The sequence below is a fragment of the Sinocyclocheilus grahami genome, unplaced genomic scaffold, assembly GCF_001515645.1.
Source record: "Sinocyclocheilus grahami isolate Dianchi unplaced genomic scaffold, SAMN03320097.WGS_v1.1 scaffold15.1, whole genome shotgun sequence".
NCBI classification, from domain to species: Eukaryota; Metazoa; Chordata; class Actinopteri; order Cypriniformes; family Cyprinidae; genus Sinocyclocheilus; species Sinocyclocheilus grahami.
This window is the reverse complement of record NW_015505194.1, coordinates 94,538-117,432: the sequence shown is the minus strand read 5'-3', so window position 1 is coordinate 117,432 and position 22,895 is coordinate 94,538. Positions and strand designations below refer to the sequence as shown.

Sequence of the window (22,895 nt, the reverse complement as noted above, 5' to 3'; positions counted from 1 at the left end):
CCCTTTGCAGAGAAACAGCCCCAAAGCATGATGTTTCCACCCCCATGCTTCACAGTAGGTATGGTGTTCTTTGGATGCAACTCAGCATTCTTTCTCCTCCAAACACGACAAGTTGAGTTTTTACCAAATAGTTCTATTTTGGTTTCATCTGACCATATGACATTCTCCCAATCCTCTTCTGGATCATCCAAATGCTCTCTAGCAAACTTCAGACGGGCCTGGACATGTACTGGCTTAAGCAGGGGGACACGTCTGTCACTGCAGGATTTGAGTCCCTGGCGGTGCAGTGTGTTACTGATGGTAGCCTTTGTTACTTTGGTCCCAGCTCTCTGCAGGTCATTCACTAGGTCCTCCCGTGTGGTTCTGGGATTTTTGCTCACAGTTCTTGTGATCATTTTGACCCCATGGGGTGAGATCTTGCGTGGAGCCCCAGATCGAGGGGGATTATCAGTGGTCTTGTATGTCTTCCGTTTTCTAATAATTGCTCCCACAGTTGATTTTTTCACACCAAGCTGCTTACCTATTGCCGATTCAGTCTTCCCAGCCTGGTGCAGGTCTACAATTTTGTTTCTGGTGTCCTTTGCCAGCTCTTTGGTCTTGGCCATGGTGGAGTTTGGAGTGTGACTGTTTGAGGTTGTGGACAGGTGTCTTTTATACTGATAACGAGTTCAAACAGATGCCATTAATACAGGTAACCAGTGGAGGACAGAGGAGCCTCTTAAAGAAGAAGTTACAGGTCTGTGAGAGCCAGAAATCTTGCTTGTTTGTAGGTGACCAAATACTTATTTTACCGAGGAATTTACCAATAAATTCTTTAAAAATCCTACAATGCGATTTTCTGGATTTTTTTTCTCATTTTGTCTCTCATAGTTGAGGTATACCTATGATGAAAATTACAGGCCTCTCTCCTCTTTTTAAGTGGGAGAACTTGCACAATTGGTGGCTGACTAAATACTTTTTTTCCCCACTGTATACAGATGCGTCTCTTTTTTTGATTCAATTCTAATTTTATGAAAAATGAACAGAATATGCAATATCGCCACTTACAGCAAAGGATCTAGATTAATACAAGACCAAAAACAACACAATATAGAGTTAATATAAATTTAAGGAATGATTATTCTTATTAGTATTAGATGACAGTTCATTAGAAAATAAGATCATTCACGATTCTTTTCTCTTACCATTGTAATTAATAGCTGGCAGGACCAAGGACATCTTGGGGCGGCTGCCCTTGTTGTGGTTGGTGGCGGGAAGGAGGAGGTGATCCTGTAAGCAAAAGAGGAACAGTCATCAGCCAGCCACAAAAACACATGCATGAGGAGAGTTTGTTACATTGCTAAATTGCTCTGATCACAGTTTAAGAAGTCTGAAGCATCAACTTGGTTGCTGAAAATGTCTGATAGTGTTGGACAGTAAGAGTGAGACAATATGACAATATGACATTTGTAATTTATTTTAATACTTTTAATAAAAAAAAAACATAATATTGTGAAATATTGTTACAATTTAAAATGACAATTTTTAAAAAGAGTGTTCTCCTGATGATGGACTCAGAAACATTAACATTAGCCAATGTGAGAAAGGCCTTTAGTTGCTTAGAAGTTAGCCTGCAGTCCTTTGAAACCTAGTGGACTTTTACACGTCTTGCTTTTAAGAGTGTTCTTTGTTGGTCGACCATTCCTAGGGAGGGTAACAGTGGTCTTGAATTTCCTCCATTTGTACACAATCTGTCTGTGAATTGGTGGGGTCTAAACTCTTTAGAGATGGCTTTGAAACCTTTTCTGGCCTGATGAGCAACACAAACTCTTTTTCTGAGGTGCTCAGAGATCCCATTTATTTGTGCCATGATACACTTCCACAAACATGACCAAACTTTGATAGATCCCTGTTCTTTAAATAAAACAGGGCACACACGGACACCTGATAGTTACCTCACTGATTGAAAACACCTCTGAACAGATGGACTCTAATTTCACCTTCAAATGAACAGCTAATCCTAAAGATTCACATACTTTTGCCGCTCACAGATATGTGATATTGGATCATTTTCCTGAATAAATAAATGACAAAGTATATATTTTCATCTCATTTGTTTGATTGGGTTCTCTTTGTCAACTTTCAGGACTTGCATGAAAATCTGATGATTTTTTTGGGTTATATTTAAGCAGAAATATAGAAAATTCTAAAGGGTTCACAAACTTTCAAGCAGCACTGTACACTTAACATTTGCTAAAGAAAGCAGCCAGTTTCTTTCAGTGCAAGCGAACTATCATTTGAAGACCTAGAAAGTGTCATGTAACACTTCTATAATCAGGTCAGAAATGTGTCTATGTTAGTCCAACTCAGTACCAATTGGAGACGTTCTCCTGTCAGAACACACCAGTTGAAGACAGAACCCATACGGAAAGGAAAGCCCACGAGCTGGAGACTGTAATAACATTCTGTTATTATAATGTCTGTGTGATGGATGGGAAATGGGTCATGGATTTGTGACGTCTCGAATCATGTAGACTTCAGTAAATGTGTTTGTGCTTAATACCATCTGAAAGATGTGCAGGAAATTGAATTCACAATGGGACTCAAATAGTTTACCCCAAAATTAAAATTCTCTCATTAATTATTCATCTTCATGTCATTCCAAATCCTTATTATATTCATTCTTTAATTGAATCCAATTCTTGAGCTCCGTTTTGGAACAACATGATGATATGAGATTTTTAAGACAAAGAAAAAAACAAAACTAAAGGAACAAATTGAAGGCAACACAATACATTAACATATTCTTTAAATGTAAATGTCTAGGGAGTACACAACGACTTGTATTAGCAAAACTTTGTTTGTCCATTACTTTTTAGCTTTAGGTTTAATACTGGCTCCCAACCAGTAAAATAAATAAATAAATACTTTTTACTGTACCTTCTGATAACACTGCAAGAAAGTAATGTTGTTCTTCAGTATTTTTCGTCTTGTTTTCCAGTATAAATGTCTAAAGATTCTTAGAACAAAATGTTTTATTTAAGTTGTTTCCAGATATTTGTACTGGAACAACATTACTTTTTAATGATTTTTATGACTTTTTTTTTTTTTTTTTTTAATGTCATGATGTGATCGTTCATGATCTTGAGAAGCAAAATGACACAAGAAGTCTTATTATCTGAGAATTTGATCAAAATGAAGTGAGTTTTATTAAAACAAGAACAGATAGGACTAAAAATGGGCTAAAAACCTAATTCAGTTTCAAAAATACTGAGGAAGATATTACTTTTTGCGGTTTTTATGCAACATTTATTGGCATTACTATGAATTCAAGATTTTTGCTGATTTAAGACATTTTTTAAGGCCTGTGGTAAGTAAATGAAGACAACATTTTCACTTTTGGGTGTTCAGTTCTGTTCCTGATTAAAAAGATGTGCTTGTCATATCAAATATGACATTCATTTCATAAAGATTATTACATTTGTGTTACACCTTATTCTAGCTTATTCTACCTCTTCCCCAAACCTCTGTGGTTCTCTAGACTAGATTATGACAATGAGGTCTTTTAGGAAGAGCAGTGGCCAAATTCTTTCTTTGTTTCCAGCAGGTGACGTGGAACATCTCTGAAACCTGTGGGTGCAATTCTATGATTCGATATCCTCCAGAGGAAAGGTGGAAGAGAGACAAAGAGTGAAAGGGCAAGTGACTGTGGAGAAAGGTATGAGTTATACCAATCTAATCAGATAGATATGAAATTCCCGCCAACTCTAAAGTGTGATAGGCTCAAAGGGAGCTACAATCAGAGGATATTATGATTGGCTTACATGAGGATGACAATGGAAACATCCCCAGGGCAGTTTGAAAGTTTGCAGCAACTCTGGGAGATCAGAGAGCTTGATTCAATGGAACAATGAAATAAACACTATTAAGATGCAAACACAGTCCAGAAAGAGATGGAGGGCTCACTGCACATGAAGGGGAGAAAAGACAAACAAAACATGACAAGCAAAATCTCAGAGACACATGCCCATAAACCTAGGAAACAAAATAAACACATTTTGAAATTAAAAATGAAGAAAAATGTATCAAATGAATTTCCACATTCTTTCCGTTCTCATTTCTAACTAAAGCCATTAACAAACACTTTAATCCTTTATTTAAAAATGGTCTCCACTGTAAGTAACACATTCTTGAAGACAATCAGAAGAGGCCTCATTTAACAAGCCAAAGATCAACAGGCACTGTTTAGCAATAGTCCAGAAAGTAGAATGAGGATTTAGACTGGTGACACTTCAAATGCTGAGTGAGTGGTCTAGCTCAATTTGAAGGACTGGTTCACCCAAAAATAATGTTTTATTTACTAACACAAGTTATTTGAACTCATAATTATAATTTTTTCTTTTGTATATCAATAAAGGTAGGTGACACTTTTCATTTTTGGTTGAGCTATCCATTTTTAAGTGTAATACTAATGCTAATATATTGTACTCCTGTGGTTTTCTCCAATACATATATTTTTTTTCTTCAAAAGAAAACTTCATTGTGAACCCCAGGTCCTGTGCATCATTAGTAATGCAACATTAGGGAAAAGCAAAAACAACCCCCCCCTTTTATAAAGTTAATGCATTTGAGTTTTAGATGGCCAGAATTGCAACCTAATGGGTTAGGCTTTAACCTTTTTTAGGTTCTTTAATGGAGGTCACCATTTGAGGAGGTTTCTGGAGAAGCGGAGTCAATATTGTGAAAGTTTAACTTCCCAAAAGACTGAACAAACCTAGAGAAATAACCAAACATAAAAAAACAGGGCAGTGTCTGAATATGACTAAACCGATCAAACATCTTCTTGCTCAACTCGTGTATGATGGAGCTCATTTTTTGGGCTGAGATTAATGAAAACTAAAAACAGTCAATTTTTCAGTCTTTAAATCAAGTTTAGTTTGGAAAAAAAAGTAGTTGGCAAAACAGTCCTTAGCATCCACAAAACATCTTTATTTTCTGATTATGAGTCATCAACTTGGTGAGTCATTTCTTTGCTTTAGTTTCACAAAAAAAGACAAGTGGAGACCTGTTCGCCATTACCAAAAAAATCAACAGGATGAAAAGAGAGAGTGATACCATCTACTGTCACATCCCATGCAAACTGCTGAAATATTTTAGTGAGCTAATTTTGCTTTGGGCCACTGCAATTCGTCTGAACACGGATACGCCCGCCCGCCATTCCCTTTGTAACAAAAGAGATTAAAATATTATTTTTCAAATATGTAGGCCAACATTATTCACATCTTCCGAGTGAATAATCAAAAGCGGGTATTGAGGATATGGAAAAAAACATCTTTAAACATACAAGGAATAAGGAAGGAACTGATGAAAGACGACATGCAATTTGACTGAAACAGAAATAAATGACCAGATTACTACTAACACACTCTGACTCCAAATGAATGACACACAGCTTGAGATCATGTACATGTGCACAAATATTAGGCCTGAACCATCTGAATAACTCTTAGCTGATTAAGTCTTTCACAGCTCACTTTTTGTATGTGACGTTTAGGGGTGGGTGAATCTGACATCGAAAGCACTACTATAATAAATAATGTGCAGCAAAGTGGTTACAGCATGTGTCCATGAAATGTTGCGAAGAACAAACAAAAAGTCTTGTTTAGTTGATCCATATAGCCTCAAACAAATCTTAAATAGATTTTGATGATTCTATGCCACTGAATCATAAATGCCCTGGGAATACCAGACTGAGAGGGATGGTAGTTAAAATTTATTGCAAAATTTAATAGGAAAGGCACGTTTGTAGCACATTTCAGTCAAATTCATAACACAGCTGCAATACTTTAACAATTAAATCGTTAAACTTTGATGATATTGCTGGTTACAGCTCCTAACTGTTTTATGTGTCAACACAGGCTGATAGAGCCATTTTATACCAAAACAAACAAAAACTAAAAATAATCATTAAAAAAATATAGCATTAGACTGCTCAAAATGATTCATGTGATGGTAAAGCTGAATTTTCATCAGTCATCATTCCAGGCTTCAGTGTCAAACGATTGTTCCAAAATTATTGTAATATGCTGTTTTGCTGCTCAAGAAATGTTTTATTATCATCAATGTTGAAAACAGTAGTAACTGCTTAATATTTTTGTGGAAATAGTGATGCATTTTTTAGGTTTCAAGTTCAAAATAACAGCATTTATTTTTAAATAGATTTTTTTTTTTTCTTCAAAATTACACATGTCTGTCTCTTTGGACCAATTTCATGCATCCTTGCTGAATAAAAATATTAATTTGTTATTGCCCCCACACCTTTGAATGCTAGTGTACAGCATAATTAGTGAAATATATTTAATTTGTATTAAACTTTATACAGTTAAAAAAAAACACACAGATCAGCTTACTAAATTGTACATATTCATTTCAATATCACAGAGACATGCCAAATACTAGTGAGGTGGCATTACAAGAACCACAGTGTGCTTTATTTCAAACAAGAATGATCGTTTAGAAACTGAAAAAAAAAAAAAGTTTATAAAGACCTCCCAAGATCTAGGGACACATGCTAGAAAATTCTCTGACATGCCATTAAGGTGGAAGAGTCTCAAGTGTCCCTTTATGATGCTGTGTGGGCTCTAAAACCAATTAACCACATCCATGTGTGGCCACAGGCCGATAGAAAGCAGACAGATGGACGAACAGACAGACAGGCAGATAGATGTGGAGGTCCACTTACCCGGCGGAAAGAGATCACATAGAATGTGTCCCCTCTTCTGTTGAGTTCATCAAAGAAGTCATTGTAGGTGCGGTGAGGGGCGTAATACACCTGCAGCTCGCTGCTGGGAATCCTGCATACAGGATATGAAAACACTTTAAACTCTGATTTACATTTTGCCATAACAACTGCCTGTGCATGTTTTAATGTTATTACTGCAGGTAAAAACATGAACTGAATAGGAAATGTTATACACGCTGCTTATTTTCATAAAAAAAAAACTGTTTAGTTTACCTATTGTAATAAAATACCATGCAACTTAGAGCAAGCGAAAAGTCTAATTACAGTTCTCACGAATCTCTTGATAAGACACTTTCTTTCCTGTGTGAATGTGGCCTTTCCGCTGTTGTCAGTGTGAAGCAATGGAATGACAGCCATGTTGATTTTTGGCCCAATCCACTGCTGAGGTCAGCCAAACTACAGCAGCCAAAAATATGATTTACCCTGAGGGAGAGCAAGTGGCCCACACAAAAAAAACTAAATAAAAAGATAAAACAAACAAAAAAAACATGTAGGAGGAAATGTCTGTCAGTCAGGTGTAAAAACAGTTTTTTTCCCCCAATAAGCCAGGATAGATTTTAAGTCAACAGAATTGGCATTCATAACTCATTGTACTGTAATGTGACATTTCCAAGTGACTTGATTTTATACATCTGGAATTGATAGGCCTGTGAAAAGTGGGCGTTTCAAAAGGCAGTTTGTAGTCCTTTGTGGAAGTCTCCTCTCTTAAAACACACCAGCATCCACTTGCAGGGTGGCTATTTAACTGGGACATGACTTGATATCAGTTTCACCCTTGAGAACATCTCGTATTTATTGGGTTAACTACTGGCAAAATTTGATATTAAAGACTGAATGACCTGCAACAACAGCTTAAAACAATGCCTAAATAGCAATTTGGCTATGGGTTAAATCGCTTCATTATGAAAGATTACGGAGAAAAAAAAAAGAAAAAAAAAAAGTATTCTTGGATGATTGTGCCCAAAAAAAACAGCAAAAAAAGAAATCTAATTATGTGTGGCATAGTTTGAAATTCCCTTAAGCATTACTGGACTTGACGACAGCTTTGAAAAATGACCTTAAAAAGAAGAAAAAAAAAAGCTGGGACAGAATTCTGTACCTTTACACTCTTCAGAATTCTGCCAAATCTACCACCTACTTTGGCAGATCATGAATTGTGTTGTCTTGTAACACGTAAATTCAAACTGTCCAGAGACCATTTCTCAGAATGCACATTAGTGAATATTACAACATTTACACAAAGTTCACATTACACATAAAAGGACAAAAATAAATTTTTTAACAGTTTTTTTTTTAGCAAATACCCAATGAAAAAGGCTATATAGCACTGATACAACACTGCAGACTCAAGAACTGACACTCATATAATACCACAATGACAGGGACTAAATAATATGCTGTTTGGGCTGAATGATGTCGAATGAATTCTTCACACAACTTACTTTTCAGAGGAATCTGTGTACTGGATCTGTGTCATGATCTGTGGTACCTCAGCCCGTTTAGCTGCTGCTTTCTGTTGGACAAAGAAAATAAAAACGTAACTTTCTTTTACCAAATTATAAAAGCAAATATGAGCTCATGCATATTTCCCTGTGTCTCACTGTGCGTGCTTTAATATCTCTGCAATTGAGCTCCTGTCATTGTATGTTATGCTGATAAAGAACATCTCTATCAGACTGTGTTTAGTTCTGTGCTGTGTTGACAGTGTACAGAATCTGGGAAACTGCCATCTGTCAACACACCCATCCATCTTCAATCATCCAACATCTCAGCACCCTGAATGACGACAGAATTTACAGAGTGGCTCAATCCTGATGATGGAACGCAAACATTGTGGCAGTACCAGAGTACACATCCTTGTTGATTATAATGGGAGAAATCTAGTTTTGTTTTCTTTGAGCTGTTGTTGTTGTTTATGGTGAGGACATTATTTCTCTGGAGTTAGAAGTTCCTGTTTAAGATCACCAAGTCTTCTGTGCTGGAGATTTTTCCAGATCAGAAGGCCTTTAATGTGGTGGAAACACATGGAAGGGTTCCAGATTGGGTGATGGGAACTTATCGATATGTGTGTGCTTGTGTCTGTCAGGGCAGTTTCCCAACATAAGGCAGACCCTTCAAACACAAGAGTAGCTTTTCAAACAATCAACTTGCTGTACATTACGCTTCTCTAAATCATAACACGCTGTCCATCCAACTGCTTTCACTATTAGTTATCTGATAAAAATAAATAAGGAACTAATACAAACAAGTACAGTCTGATTAATTCTGCCAGCATAAATCGTACAGCTTCACATTAAGCCAGAATGTGGCTTAAAGAAAGGTTTCTGGGACTAGTTTAGTAGTTCTTCATTTCTTATGTAAAATTATTAATACAGTTTTGAGGGGAGAATCTGCAACCAAAGCTGGTGAAATTTCTTAAACATTTATGCGACGTTATGCCATAGAAAGCAGTCATGATCATTTACAAGAACAGGCTCTCTAGAGTAACAGTGCGGTTAAGAGTCTTGCTCAAGTGCACAATGGTGACAGATTATGGATCACCCCTTTTAGGATTTGAACCTCAGCTTCCAGTGCAGATCTTAAACCACTAGGCTACTCCACCCTCATCCATGCAGCTAATCTCTGCGCTTATATTGTCTCATTGATTTGTGGCTGTTGGTATAACCTGTAACCATTTCAGGAGTAAATATGTTGTATGGTTAGGAAATCAAATAAATATTACATTTTTGTACACGTTTCAAGACAATTCTTTTTACAACACCTCGTCTCCTTTCACTCCTTTCATGTGAGTTTAAGCTATTGCTTTGACTGAGCCTGGACAACTGGACAAACAGAAGTAGATAACTTCATTGTGCCGTTGTCATGGCATTCAGCACATTCTGTCCTCTGCACACGAGACACACAGCAAATAAACTGAACCCATTCATCTTTTCCCACCATTGTGATTCCACTGTTAATAGTCTGAGGTCAGTAAAATTAAAGAAAAATTAATACTTATATTCAGCATGGACACATTATATTGATCAAAATTACAGTAAATGTCACTAACACAGATGTTAACGATTTCAAAGAAATGTTGTTCTTTTGAACATTCCATTAATCCAAAAATCCTGAAAAAACGTATCATGGTTTCCACAAAAATTATAAGCAGTACATTTGTTTTCATCATTGAAAATTATAATAATAATAATGTGAAATGTTTCTTGAGCATCGAATCAGCATAGCACAATGATTTCTGAAACATCATGTGACACTGAAGACTGAAGAAAGAGCTGCTGAAAATTCAGCTGAAATATAATTAAAACAAACAAAATAAGTTGTTTCAAATTGTAATAATTTTTCAGCGTATTATTGTTTTTACTGTATTTCTGATCAAACAAATGCAGACTTGGTGAGAATAAGAGACTTCGAAAACATTTTTAAAAAATTTACCAACCTCAGATTTTTGAACGGTATTGTAATATTAACATTAATATATAATATTAATTTTGATAACTGTTGACTGCTGACTTGTATATAGGTATTTTAAAGCTTAGAACCATGAGGGTTTCTACACACAATCAAATCAAGTAAAGTTTCTGACAGTGGTTTTGAAGACAATCAGACTCAGTTTAGCAATGACTGTAAAAAATAAAAAAAAAGAAAGAAAGGAAATTAGTCAGAGAGAATAGACAGGTTGACTGAGCAGACTGGGGTAGGGGGCTGTTTACTTTCCCAAGACTACTGGATTATACTTAGAGTGGGTTAAAAGGAGTGAAAGAGATGACCAGTGTGAGAGGAGAGGGTGCAGAGAGAGGGGTCTCATCTCTAATGTAAACATTTAGAAGATCTATTTAAAGAAAATAAACAGTGTTATATCCTGGTGGTTCTCAGCTGCCTGTATCTGGGTTGGAGGTATGCAACCCAGTGTCTGCATTTGAGCCACACCGAAACAGATGTCATGTTTAAGTTGAAAGAGAAAGAAACAAGGCTCATCAGTCAGTGAACTGGACAATGTCAAGACACTTAGGTGTCTCTTGTTCAGACAAATCTGATTTGGTTTTCAGATTCAATTTTTAGGATGGATTATCAACAATATCAGAAAGAAAGCAAAAAAATTAAGAATGATAAATTCAGAAAACTATTCAGCTTTAAAGGAGGAGAAACTAGAAGTTGTTAGGTCATACCAAGATGGTTCTGCCTCTGTGGTGAGTGTTGCTCATGCGGCGGGTTTTGGTCCGCTCAACCTCATGACGATGTACCCAGCCCCTCAGCTCATGTGCTATTCTATAGTTATGCAGAGCAGAAACATCACTTTAGATTTCATAAGATGTCAGGTGGTAATATGAAGAATTATGTCATTCTAAACGGTGTATTTTAGTATAAAAAAAAGGTATGGTCAATGAATTTTTGCATTGGATTTGAAATTGCAACCAAACTACATGATAAATAAACAGAACAAAGAGAATAATAAAAAAAATATATACTGTTTGGTGCTTATTAAAGCAAAAAGTTCAAACAAGCTGTTGCAGTCTCTTAGCTGTTCTATGGTTACTACATACAAAACACACAGCAACAAAAAAAGGATATTTTTTTAAAAAGCAAAACAATAATTCAAATCATTTGTGCATGATACTGATTAATGAGGTCACAGGTGTGTGTTTATAGAGTTTTTATAACAGCTTCAAACATGGCTCAGCCGATCATAATTAAGGAGCGGAACTGTTGGTTGATCGAAAGACTGCTACAATTATCTTTTACTGTCATTACAACAGAGCTCAGATGTTTATGTACCAGAGCTATTGTTTAGGGCTATTGTAATAAAAATTCCTTTTCGGTTCGGTTGAGATCAGATCAGACTGGGCAAATCTGGGGCACTCAGGACCAGATGTTCTGTAAATGTTCTCTAAATCTGAGGAGAACTGGCTTGTCACAGAACTGCCAGATAGTACTAACACGATTAAATCTATATTAAACAGCATCTGAATATCAAAGGGGGTGGGGTAATATTAACTGATGTAAAACATGCTCAGTACTGACTTCATGCACTTGGTCCTGTTGACAGGTGGCTGGCAGGGGGGTGGAGTTCTGAAATACAGAGGATCCTTCACCACCATCAGAGCCTTCTGCTCTGATACCACATCCTCTAACCTATGAGAAAGAGAGAATAAAAACAACATTAAAGACAGGAAAGTGTTAACAAAGAAAAGAATGGAAAATGTGGGTTCAGAATATTTATAAGGATGTTTTAATTCCATGACAAGATAAGGAATTTTATAAGGGTCTTGTTTTAATCATCTCTTGGTGCACTGCTGGCTTAACATCTGAAAAAATACCATGTAGAAGTGTGCAAGCCAAGATAATTATTTCTTATCTTGTCTAAGGGAAAAGACATCATCTGTAAAATCTATAAATAAACACTGCCAACAACTTGTGACAAGTTCACACTTAGCGCAGGTACATTGTGCTTAAAATAAAGCCAAGGCATCATGAACAACAAAATACTAAATCTCCTTGATATAGTCATTTACAGTTCAATGCAATAGCCAAGGAAATATGTGGCCTCTGAAATGACATCTCAAGCATGACAGAGAAGCTCATCCCACAGAAATAGTGAGTGGGAAGTCTGGATTACTTTCTATGGGCTTAAGAAGGAAATATATTAAGACAGCAGACTAAACTGTTCTTAATATGTTCAATGCTCAACAATAAAAATACTTTACATAGGACAAACCCTGCGCTATTAGAGAAACAGTCTCTGCACAGACCCAAACTCAGACTGGGATGCAAGCGAATTGAGGATAAAACCTTTTAGGAATGTGATACACATTATCCCGATGAATGACACAGGAGCAAGAGATTTTAAAACTCTTGCAGGTGTTTATGAACTCCCTTTGGAAAACCAACATCTGGATCTCAATCTATATGCTTTCATTCATTCTCCAGTGCTGAATTACATAATTTCATTTCCTGCTTTGCTCCCCAGACAGCTAAAAAAAAACTAACCATCTCAAACAATCCAACCCTAGGATGTATTTCAAAGAACTAATTACACCGTTTAAACTGGAATAGAAAACTTTAGTCCAGCGTAGGAACAGTTGTTAGTGGAAAAAACACAGCAGAAATGGAAACACCAGAGAGTAACGGACAAGGCAAGGAAATAAAAATGAACCAAAAATTGAGCCTTGTGGAACACCACCCGTTTTAGCCCCAAAAAATTCTCACAATCTTAGCAACGCTGGTGATCTTTCCTAACCCAGGCGGTTTGAAATATGACCCCTGGGAGTGAAGTAACTCAAATTTGACTAGACCCTGCTTGATGAATGTCTTTGAGAAAACACTGACTTTTAAAAGGTTTTAAAAGTAATCATGTCTTCAAATATCTGTCTTTTCATGTGGGTTTTTTGAACTCCTATAAGCAATTTTTCTGGACATGAGAAACCAGTATAGCCTTTCAAAACACTGCCCTGGGTAGAAAAAACAACAAACTTAGCTAGCTGTCCAGTCTTAGTATGTAAACTCGTGTGTGGGGCAGAACAAGAGCCTTGCTCTCTTATGCAGGCATTTGGACAGAGTCTCTCAGTACCTGCGCTGACGTGTTTTCCAAAACATAAATGGACTCTGCAAGATTCGATAAGTAAGAGTCTCAGGTGTTTCCAGCCCAACACAGAGCATTGAGCATGACTGGGCAAATGTAGAAAACTACAGAATAGTGTTACCTGTTGACAGGGTTAGAGGGATCAGTCTGAGGCCTGTCTGACACCAGGTTTCTCTCAGACTCTGGGGAAAAGCCCAGCAGGTGTCTGCCACTGAACGCAGGGGCAGCAGGAAATGTAGACCCTCTGTCTCCTCCAAGCAGACTGGGTGGGACAGAAAAGGAAACAAAAGAAAACAAGTCAGGATATTAAATAAACCTTTATATAACACATTCGTTCTGGTTCCTTCAAAACAGATGCATATGAGTTGTAGTCAGGCTTTAGAAAAGGAACCTTCCAATAGGACCACCAAGATTGCCTTGTGGTACCAAGTACTTTCCTATAGACATTTAAATTATTTAATGTGACTATTCATTTACCAATCTAAAAGTGCAATCATTTAGCAATAAATGACAAATTAAAATACAGAAATTGAATAAATGAAAGAATTATTTACCTCATTGGACCCAAGTTGAAGACCAAGAAGACCAGGACTGCCATAAGACACACAGCTCTCCGTTTTGGCGCAGTTGATTTCAGCACACAGTTCTTAAGAGAAAAGGAATGATAGTGAATGTTAACATGTCATTTTACCAGAAGAGCGATGAAAGGTCTATAATATGCATTTTGATTTTTTTTATATTTTCATGGTGACTTTAAGTGGGTCTGCTAATAATCTAAAATCGTTCTTGAAATTACACCCTGCAAAGAGATCAAGGTAGATATTATGGACACCAACCTCACTCATCAGGCCTTCCACTTGTCTTTTCAATGTGCCGTTTTCATTCATCAGCTTCTCATTCTCTGACAGTGCCACCTTCAGACGGGCCTCCAGCGTCAGCAAATACTCCTTTTTCTTCTTCCGGGAGAGAGAGGCAGACTCTCTGTTCTTTATCATGCGCTGCTGTCTCCGAGACGCACTTGACTGGGAAAAAAAAATCAGGTCAAAACTAGTTATTACACTAGTCCAGTGATCCTCAAATCTGGCTAGCAAGATCCACTTTCATGCAGAGTTTAGCTCTATCCCTAATCAAACACACCTGAGTTTGCTAATCAATGTCTTCAGGATCATCAGAAAATCACAGGTAGGTTTGTTTGATTAGGGTTGGAGCTAAACTCTGCAGGAAAGTGGATCTCGTGAGCCAGATTTGAGGATCACTGCGCTAGTCTATGCTAATTAGCCACACAGGCAAGGCAGTTTGTTGTTGAACTTCCCCTCCGCCACACAAATGAGATCTTTGTATCAGGCATTTGTACCAGACACAGCCCAACAGTTCCTGCAGGAAAACTGTGTTACGACGACCGAAGTGATTGCGGCTAGGATCTCCGATTTTTGCACTAGCTGTACCTTTAGTCAAGACAAATTGAGCGTGGCTGGCCATCCATATGTACCCATGGCCCCCATCCACACACACTCCACCTAAAGATAATAGCAGACAGGACCATCTGGCATACTGTCCAGTATAGAGGAATGTGAAGAGAGAGACAGACCTAATTTCTATTTTCCATTCAAAGCCATAAGAATGTTTCTGTTGCTCATTACAGGCTGGAATTATGAGTGGAAAAATGATGAGGAAAATTATTAACAAAAATAATGAAAAATATAAATATATGCAAATAATGATAAAATCCATGATACCATCATAAATTAGATACACTACTGTTAAAAAAAGTTGTACTTTTGTTTGTTTTGAAGAAAGAAATACTTTAACTCAGTAAGGACAAAATATATTGATCAAAACATTTGTAATGTTACAACATATTTCTATTTCAAATAAATGCTGTTCTTTTAAACTTTCTATTAATCGGTCATAAACTGTTTTTAACATTTATAACAACGATAATAATAATAATGTTTTCTAGGAATGTTTCATAAGCACCAAATAAGAATATTAGAATTACTTCTGAATGATCATGTGACACTCAAGACAGGAGAAAATTCAGCTTTGCCATCACAAATAAGTTACATTTTAAAATTGTATATATATTAAGATAGAAAACATTTTTTTAAATTTGTAGTAATATTTTACAATATCACTGTTTTACTGTTTTGATCAAATAAATACAGCCTAGACAAGCATAAGAGACTTATTTTTTAAAACATTTTAAAATATTACTATCCCCAAACTTTTGAACATTGGTGTATATATTTTATTGGTGATTGGAAGTGTTACTTAAATAAGCTTTGGTTTTGGGGGATTTCAGCTTTCTTTATTCAAGTATATAGCAGCTGTAATTGGATATCGCTCCTGCACTGCTGTTAGCCATACAATATTGCTCTGACAAATGAATCAAAACTTTAAAAAACAACAAAATTTTCTAGCACAGACATAACAATGAGCCAGTATTCTTACAAAAAAAAAAAAACCTTAATACTAAGTGATGCATTTGTGTGCGCTCCATATTAAAAATGTTCTGGAACAGGATTAAAACTCTTACCCAATTAAACATAGTTAATTAAGCTTACATAAGCAAGGTCACTCAAACCACCACCCACTCCTGACAAAACTCAGGGGTCAGATACTTGCAACAGACATGTTTGAGAACAGACCACACCCTAAAGAAAGAAGAAAGACGAAGGTGAACAAAATAACTTTACTGCAATAGAATAAATGGAAACCAAGACCACTAGAGGGGTGGGGTGGGGAGGAGAGTTCTCACAGCCAGACCATTTTAAGACTGGGGCCTAATAGCACTGGTGATTAAACCGTTTGGATCTCCATGTGCCAGTTTGTGCTCCGATCTCATGAGAAAGCTCTCCTAAAACCGGGAACCGGGCCACGGCCAGGGCCTGGGAATGAATAACATGTTTGGTTACAAGAGTGTGGGGTGCCATCACCATGGCGATCAAATCGGGTGGGAGGAGAAGGATTGGTGGATGCTGGCACAGTTCACCAAAATTAATCATTACTGAGGATTTGTGCAGAAACAATGTTGATGATATTTCAATCCTATATAGGACTAAGGAAGTAATTCCTTTAATCAAAAGCTCAGTATATTCAAACCATATATCTATCACCCACCACTCAGACTAATGGCATCCACTTGATAAATTTACAAATATGAGCGTACAACTCAAGGGAACCTTAAAAGCAGAGCCAGGTAGGCTCAAAACATGTCAAATCTTTTAACCAACTAAATTAACCAAGTCTCTGACACATTCTTGGTGAATTTATTTGTATAAATATAGCTCATGGTTATTACCCAAATCCTACAGCAGACTTCTTGTTCGGAATGTTGCTTAAACAAAGGGGACCCTTTTCACTGTTGCACTGTGGTGAGGGAACAGCTGTATGTGCTACTCAGCGTGAAAGTTTCGAAACAGAAGCTGTAGAACTAATAGAATGTGATGACACAGAAGAACTCATCCACAATATCCACATTGACTGCCACAAATATCCACTGCCCCCTGCTATCAGCTCCCGTGTCTCACACACACCCACAAGCACGACTTTAGCACTAGATTTAGCAACTTTCAGACCCTTTTAGCGGCTTTCTTCCATAGAATATTCATACTGACAAACCTAGCAACTTTTTTGGATAAACCTTAGCTATGGTTCAGTTGGAAGATTTCGCCAGTGAAGTCCCGCGAACACGAGGTCTGACTTTCCCAGAGAAGTGTCACCTCTCTCGGCATCTGTTCTGTGCAGTGAGCGGCAGAGAAGCAGCACATTCAGTTGGCCGCACCGCAGCCGACTCGTCACTAAATGAATACAAAACAGTGTTTCCAAGCACCTGTCGCTTACTGATTGTTTGGAATTATAAATATGAGCATGGTTCGTCTGTTAATATCACATGCACTTTTTTGTTTGTTGTTTTTTTTAGTTTGTTACTCAGACGCAGGCAGTGCGCTGCATGAAACAAAAAAGTAATATAGCCAAAACAACCGCATAGCCACTCTTTAGTGTAGATGCATGTTGATTTTATCAGACGATGCCGCAGCTATAAATGAGAGTGACTCCTGGTTAACGTATTAAAAGGGGTCGTGTTTAGTCACTATTTTAGTGTGGTATTTTTTGACAATATTCACTCATCATGACAGTAAAATAGGGCATTCTAAGTCAATATACTGCAGTATTTCCTCTCTCAATCAGTAGAAAATATGGTTAACACCCGGTCATGCATGAAAGAAAAATACCGTCATGCACCGTGAAACCGGTATAATTTTTAAAAATACCGTGATATAATTTATGGTCATACCGCCCAGCACTACAAAATGACTGCTGAAACTAAGCTTGAAAGCTGCTTTGTTTGGCATCGTCTTCAGAGATCAATCATCGCAGTATATTTTACCCTAAGGAATCCACTTTAGAAAAGATGTGCTAATAAGTGAGTTACTCATAATGCTGAGTGTCGTGAGAAAAAGAAAAACAAGATTTTACTATTCATTTATATGTGCTTAGAAAAGACAAACAAAAACAACGTTCAATACATTTGCTTGTTGTGTCCAACTCGCAAGAATTTTCAAAACTTCACCTAGATCAAATAGTCTCTAAAAATCTGCATTCTGGAGCAATATCCTAGTTTCTGGATGGCATTCACGACTAAACTATAATTAAAGGAACAATTTACCCAGGAATGAAAATTGTGTCATTTTTAACTCACCCTCATGTGTTCCGAACCCATACGTTGTTATTTTTCCATGGAACACAAATACAGAATTTTTACAGTATCTTCTCACATTTCCTTTCCATACAATGATAGTTCATAGTGACCAAAAAGTACTATTAAAGCACCATAAAAGTAATCCATCCTTTTTATGTCTTGGCTGGTATGTAACTATCTATTAGCGTTAAGTAGGTGATATATAACTTTTATTAGGTTAACAGTCTGACGATGGAGGTAATGATCTGATGATGCGCTAACCCAGGATTACAGAGTTGCTCAGATCATACTCTTCCACATTATTACGTAACTGCTAGTTTAATCAAGGCAGACTGTGATTATCTAATATCTAGAGAGGAGTGGTCAATGTTAATAACATAATTTACTACATTTACTACAATATAACTTTCTACATTTTCTGAAGACAAATGGCCGTGGCATTTTTTAAAGAAATTAAAGAAATTGAAAGCTTACCATTTCAAATAAATGCTGTTCTTTTGAACTTTCTATTCATCAAATAATCTTGAAAAATGTACCACGGTTTCCACAAAAAACATTAGCCAGCACACCAAATCAGCATATTAGAAAGACTTCCAATGGATCACGTGACACTGAAGACTGGAGTAATGGCTGCTGAAAATCCAGCTTTGCTATCACAGGAATTAAATAATATTTTAAAATATATTAAAATAGAAACATTATTTTAAATTGTAATACTTCACAATATTACTGTTTTACTGTGTTTTTTTTTTTATCAAATTCTTGGTGAGCAATTACCAAATACTGGTCAATTAATCAGCCAGGTAATATATTGTTTACTAAGTGTGTAGCGCATGACTTTTTGCATAAGGAAAAGCCTAAAGAATCTCAGCCTACAGTCTTCTGGGGCAGGAAACTGAAATCTGCTCGACGCTGCACAAACTGTCTTGCCAAAGATAATTAATCTTAAACTGCTTTAAACAAAGCATTACATACAATCTGCTACACCGTCATCAGCATTCAGCTGTTTCAAACATCCCACGCCGCAATAACTCACAAGCAGCCATACATAAACACACACTCTCAAAGACACCTGCCAGATTTACTGTTGCACTGCAATTCCTCCTAAACCCCCTCAAACCCAAAATCTCCCCTGAGGCCAAACCACAAGCAGCCCTAGTTAAACCACAGCTGTGCTAACCCTCAACAAATACACACACCTACTCACACACTCAACAACTCTCTATGGGCTGCGACAGTTTCAATGGGCTTCACATTTCACCACTGCACAATCATGACATTAGCGCAGGAAAAAAAAAAGACAGGAAAGATAAACATAGACTCTGACATATTTTTTAACTACTTGACTTTAGTTTAAACTAATTTATTGCCATCAAGTGATTGTGATTTTTTTGTTTGTTTTTTGAAAATACCATTTTCTCCCATTAAACCTGTTGGTTTTTAATTGAGGGATACAATCCACTGAATAAATATTTCTACAGAACAATTAAACAACAATCCTTACTAGGGATGCACCGATATGAAAATTTTGGCCGATACCGATAACCGATTATTCTTTATTTTTGAAAGCCGATAACCGATATGTTGGCCGATAAATCTATATCCAAATTGTTATATACTTTTTGAGAGCCTGATTACAAAAAAGGTCTCATCATTAAAAGCCACATCCCAAACACTTCAACATAAGCAGCCTAGTTTGAACGGTGTACGTTTTAAAAATATTTTTACTCTCCCATTACCAAATTTAGTCATAAAAAAGTCTTACAAATAAATAAAATTATGCATAAATAATGCAAACAAGTCACTGGACATCATTACACGTGTAAAGAATCAAAATGAATGCGCCACAGATCAATAAAACGGAATAGCCTCTGCACGGACAATAATTAAATGATTTTAATTACTAAACCATACTGTTGATGAAAATAATAAGAAAAATACAAGTGGTTGTTGTTATTAATAATATATCAATGATTTTGAAAAAGTAACAAATTAATACCACTGTTTTAAATAGCAGCCGTTGAGCTGCACGTGCTGAAGCTGAAGAGCTGAATGAACACGGTAAACTGAAGCGTTTTGCTGGCAGCTTATTTAACTCAAGGAAATGCATCCTGAGATTAATATTAATACCACATAAACATAATATTACAACTTATATATGTACAAAATGACGCAGTTATTGCATGCTATAGTCAGAATGTGTGATCCTGTTGTGGATGCGCTCTTCCCATAACAACGCGCTGAAACACGGCAACTAAACCCAAAGAATTCCCAACGTTTTATTATAATAATGTTCTCATTAGAATGTTATATACACGACATTCCCAATCATAGTTATTAATGTTGTGCACTGCTGTTTGAGCTGCGTGTGCTGAGCTAAAGATGATCACCGGTAAACTGAAGCGCTCTTTTAACTTAACCAAACGCATTCTATATGAGATAAATCAGATATACATCAAATAAACACAATATTACAACGTACAATTGCACAAAAGGCTGCAAACGAACAGCGCGCATCTGAAGTGTCTCTGAAGGAAATAATGCATTATTTATCGGCTTTAAGATATTGGCCAAATTTTCTTATCAGGCCGATACCGATAACAGAAAAAATGAGCCGATATGGGCCGATACCGATATGGTGGCCGATATATCGTGCATCCCTAATCCTTACGTCACAGTCTGTGACATGGGTGGGTTGGTATTATCATTTTAACTATCATAACTATCGTAACGGTGCGTAAAAAAAACAAACCCAATGAAATGTGCATAATTGTTTAGATTGTACATATTTTTTGTAAAGAAAAGTAAAAAAAAATTATTTACACATATATATATATACATTATACATATTATATATATATACATTCATATATATATATATATATATTCACATATATATATATACATTCATATTCTACACATATATAAACATACATACAAAAACATACACATGTATTAATGTATATATGTGTATCATAATGATTCATCCTAATGATATATATATATGTGTGTGTGTGTGTGTGTGTGTGTGTGTGTATATTCACTCCCATATCTGTATACACACATTAACTATACATATCGTCTGACTCCGGGCTACTTTTACACTGTTGCCACGGGTTATAATGCAAGTTAGCGGTTCTAAATTCACATTAAACCATAGCTTCATGGGTTTTTTGCTCCGATTTATTTTTGGTTTTGTGCTGGTATTGGTATATTTTGCATGCTAGTGATAGGAATCAATCCCTTGACGTGATTGGTTATTGGTTTGTGACGTAGCAAACCAAGGGCTGTTTCAAACCATATTTCTGGGTCAGCCTTTGGGAAACTACAGTTTTAAGGAGAAAATACACAGCAATGGTGTTGATTAATAGATTGGCGCTTGGTTTGTCTCAATCTTTCTGTTGCTCGGATCGCTAATGTCAGTCCCGTGCACTGAACGCTCTCTTTCCAACATCATGAGTAGACACGCCCCTTACTACTGATTGGCTACAAGCTTGTTTTGCTGCTCGGCCCGAATCAGCTTTCTAAATTGGTTTTGAAAAATCGCTTACTCCACCTTTAATTTCACCGGCGCCTGCCGCGCAGTCACGGGATTCATAGAGATCTCCAAACAAACCAGCGATGACAATACAGTTGAATGCGTATACGTAGGATAGACGACCTTCATTATACAGGTATTTGGTCAACTTTACAGCATATTATGCATTGATTATTACGTCGATGATGACATTGACAGTATCATTTTATTCTGGAGAGTGACGGAGAGGCAACATTAATATGGTTTTCTTAACCCTCAGGTCTTGCTTAGTTCAATAATATGTATTTAATATTTTGAGGATATCTTTTGGTACTAAATACTATTTGTGCAATAATTATGGTCCATTAATGACTTAAAATATTTTTTCTAATATGTCTATTACTTCTATTACAATTAGTGTAGTATTTAAGGTTAAAATAGAGAAAAGGGTTTTAAACTCCAATGCAAAGAGGCAAATTAGAGTCATTTGTGGTCAGAAAAAAAATCATTTTCATTTGTATGGTTTACCCACTAGGTACCTGTATGGCTCTTTACTAAATATATCAAGAATATTGCAGGTCATACATGCTTAATTTTTTTAAGTTATTTATTTTAATAAATATTTAGACATGATTAAACACTAGATTTTTAAATAAGAAATTAAAAAAGTTAATAACTTAGCATAATTACACACAATGAATGCAAGCAGATATACGGAATTTAAATTTAAACCAAGTTTAAAATGGTGCTAAAAAGGCATTCAACTGCATTCAACAAAAATATTTTTATCCCCTTTATTTTTATAGTATATACACATGAATTGATATTGAATCGAGATCGAAATCCAAGCTGAACTTAAAAGTTGGCAACCCTGTGTATTGTCAACACTGTTCTGTGATTTCTCAATAAAATAGCTTAGAAACGGAAAAGTTCAAGCATATATTTCTTAACTAAATCCCACAGCTTCACTACTAGTAGAGAGACGCTGCCAGGTAGAATTAATTCACACACGCAATCGCTCTCACTAATGCATTCATATGAATGTAATCTTTACTGTGCGACTTTATCTGTATCTGATTTAGAATGAGCAGAAATATGTGAGAAATATAATGACCCAAAGACAAAAGAACTGATAAAAATGAGCTGTTATAGGAGCAACAGCCATGTGGGCAGCGCTGTGTCATATGTCATAGCTGTGCACAAGGTGTTTGTCACAGCTCCAGACTTATTTGTTCATTAATGACGTCATCAGCGACTAGTCGACTTCGACTCGACTTTCATCACATAAAAGTTGATTTTTAAAAAATCAGAAGTCGTT

The 22,895-nt window shown here is 36.4% G+C and overlaps 1 protein-coding gene across 2 annotated transcripts in view; it reads right to left on the bottom strand.

The window, feature by feature from the left end:
• The window catches only part of LOC107601246 (cyclic AMP-dependent transcription factor ATF-6 alpha-like), a 49,169-nt gene that overhangs the window by 10,694 nt on the left and 15,580 nt on the right, over positions 1-22,895 (bottom strand). The window contains exons 8-15 of one of the 2 annotated variants that reach the window (XM_016293361.1): positions 14,195-14,380; positions 13,913-14,004; positions 13,480-13,620; positions 11,801-11,911; positions 10,948-11,047; positions 8,224-8,294; positions 6,722-6,833; positions 1,185-1,269 (exon numbers count right to left, since the gene is read on the bottom strand). In XM_016293361.1, coding sequence (XP_016148847.1) covers positions 1,185-1,269; positions 6,722-6,833; positions 8,224-8,294; positions 10,948-11,047; positions 11,801-11,911; positions 13,480-13,620; positions 13,913-14,004; positions 14,195-14,380 — 898 coding nt within the window. Of the gene's footprint in view, positions 1-1,184; positions 1,270-5,027; positions 5,201-6,721; positions 6,834-8,223; positions 8,295-10,947; positions 11,048-11,800; positions 11,912-13,479; positions 13,621-13,912; positions 14,005-14,194; positions 14,381-22,895 lie in introns of those variants that run through there. The other variant, XM_016293353.1, reaches the window with a different exon arrangement.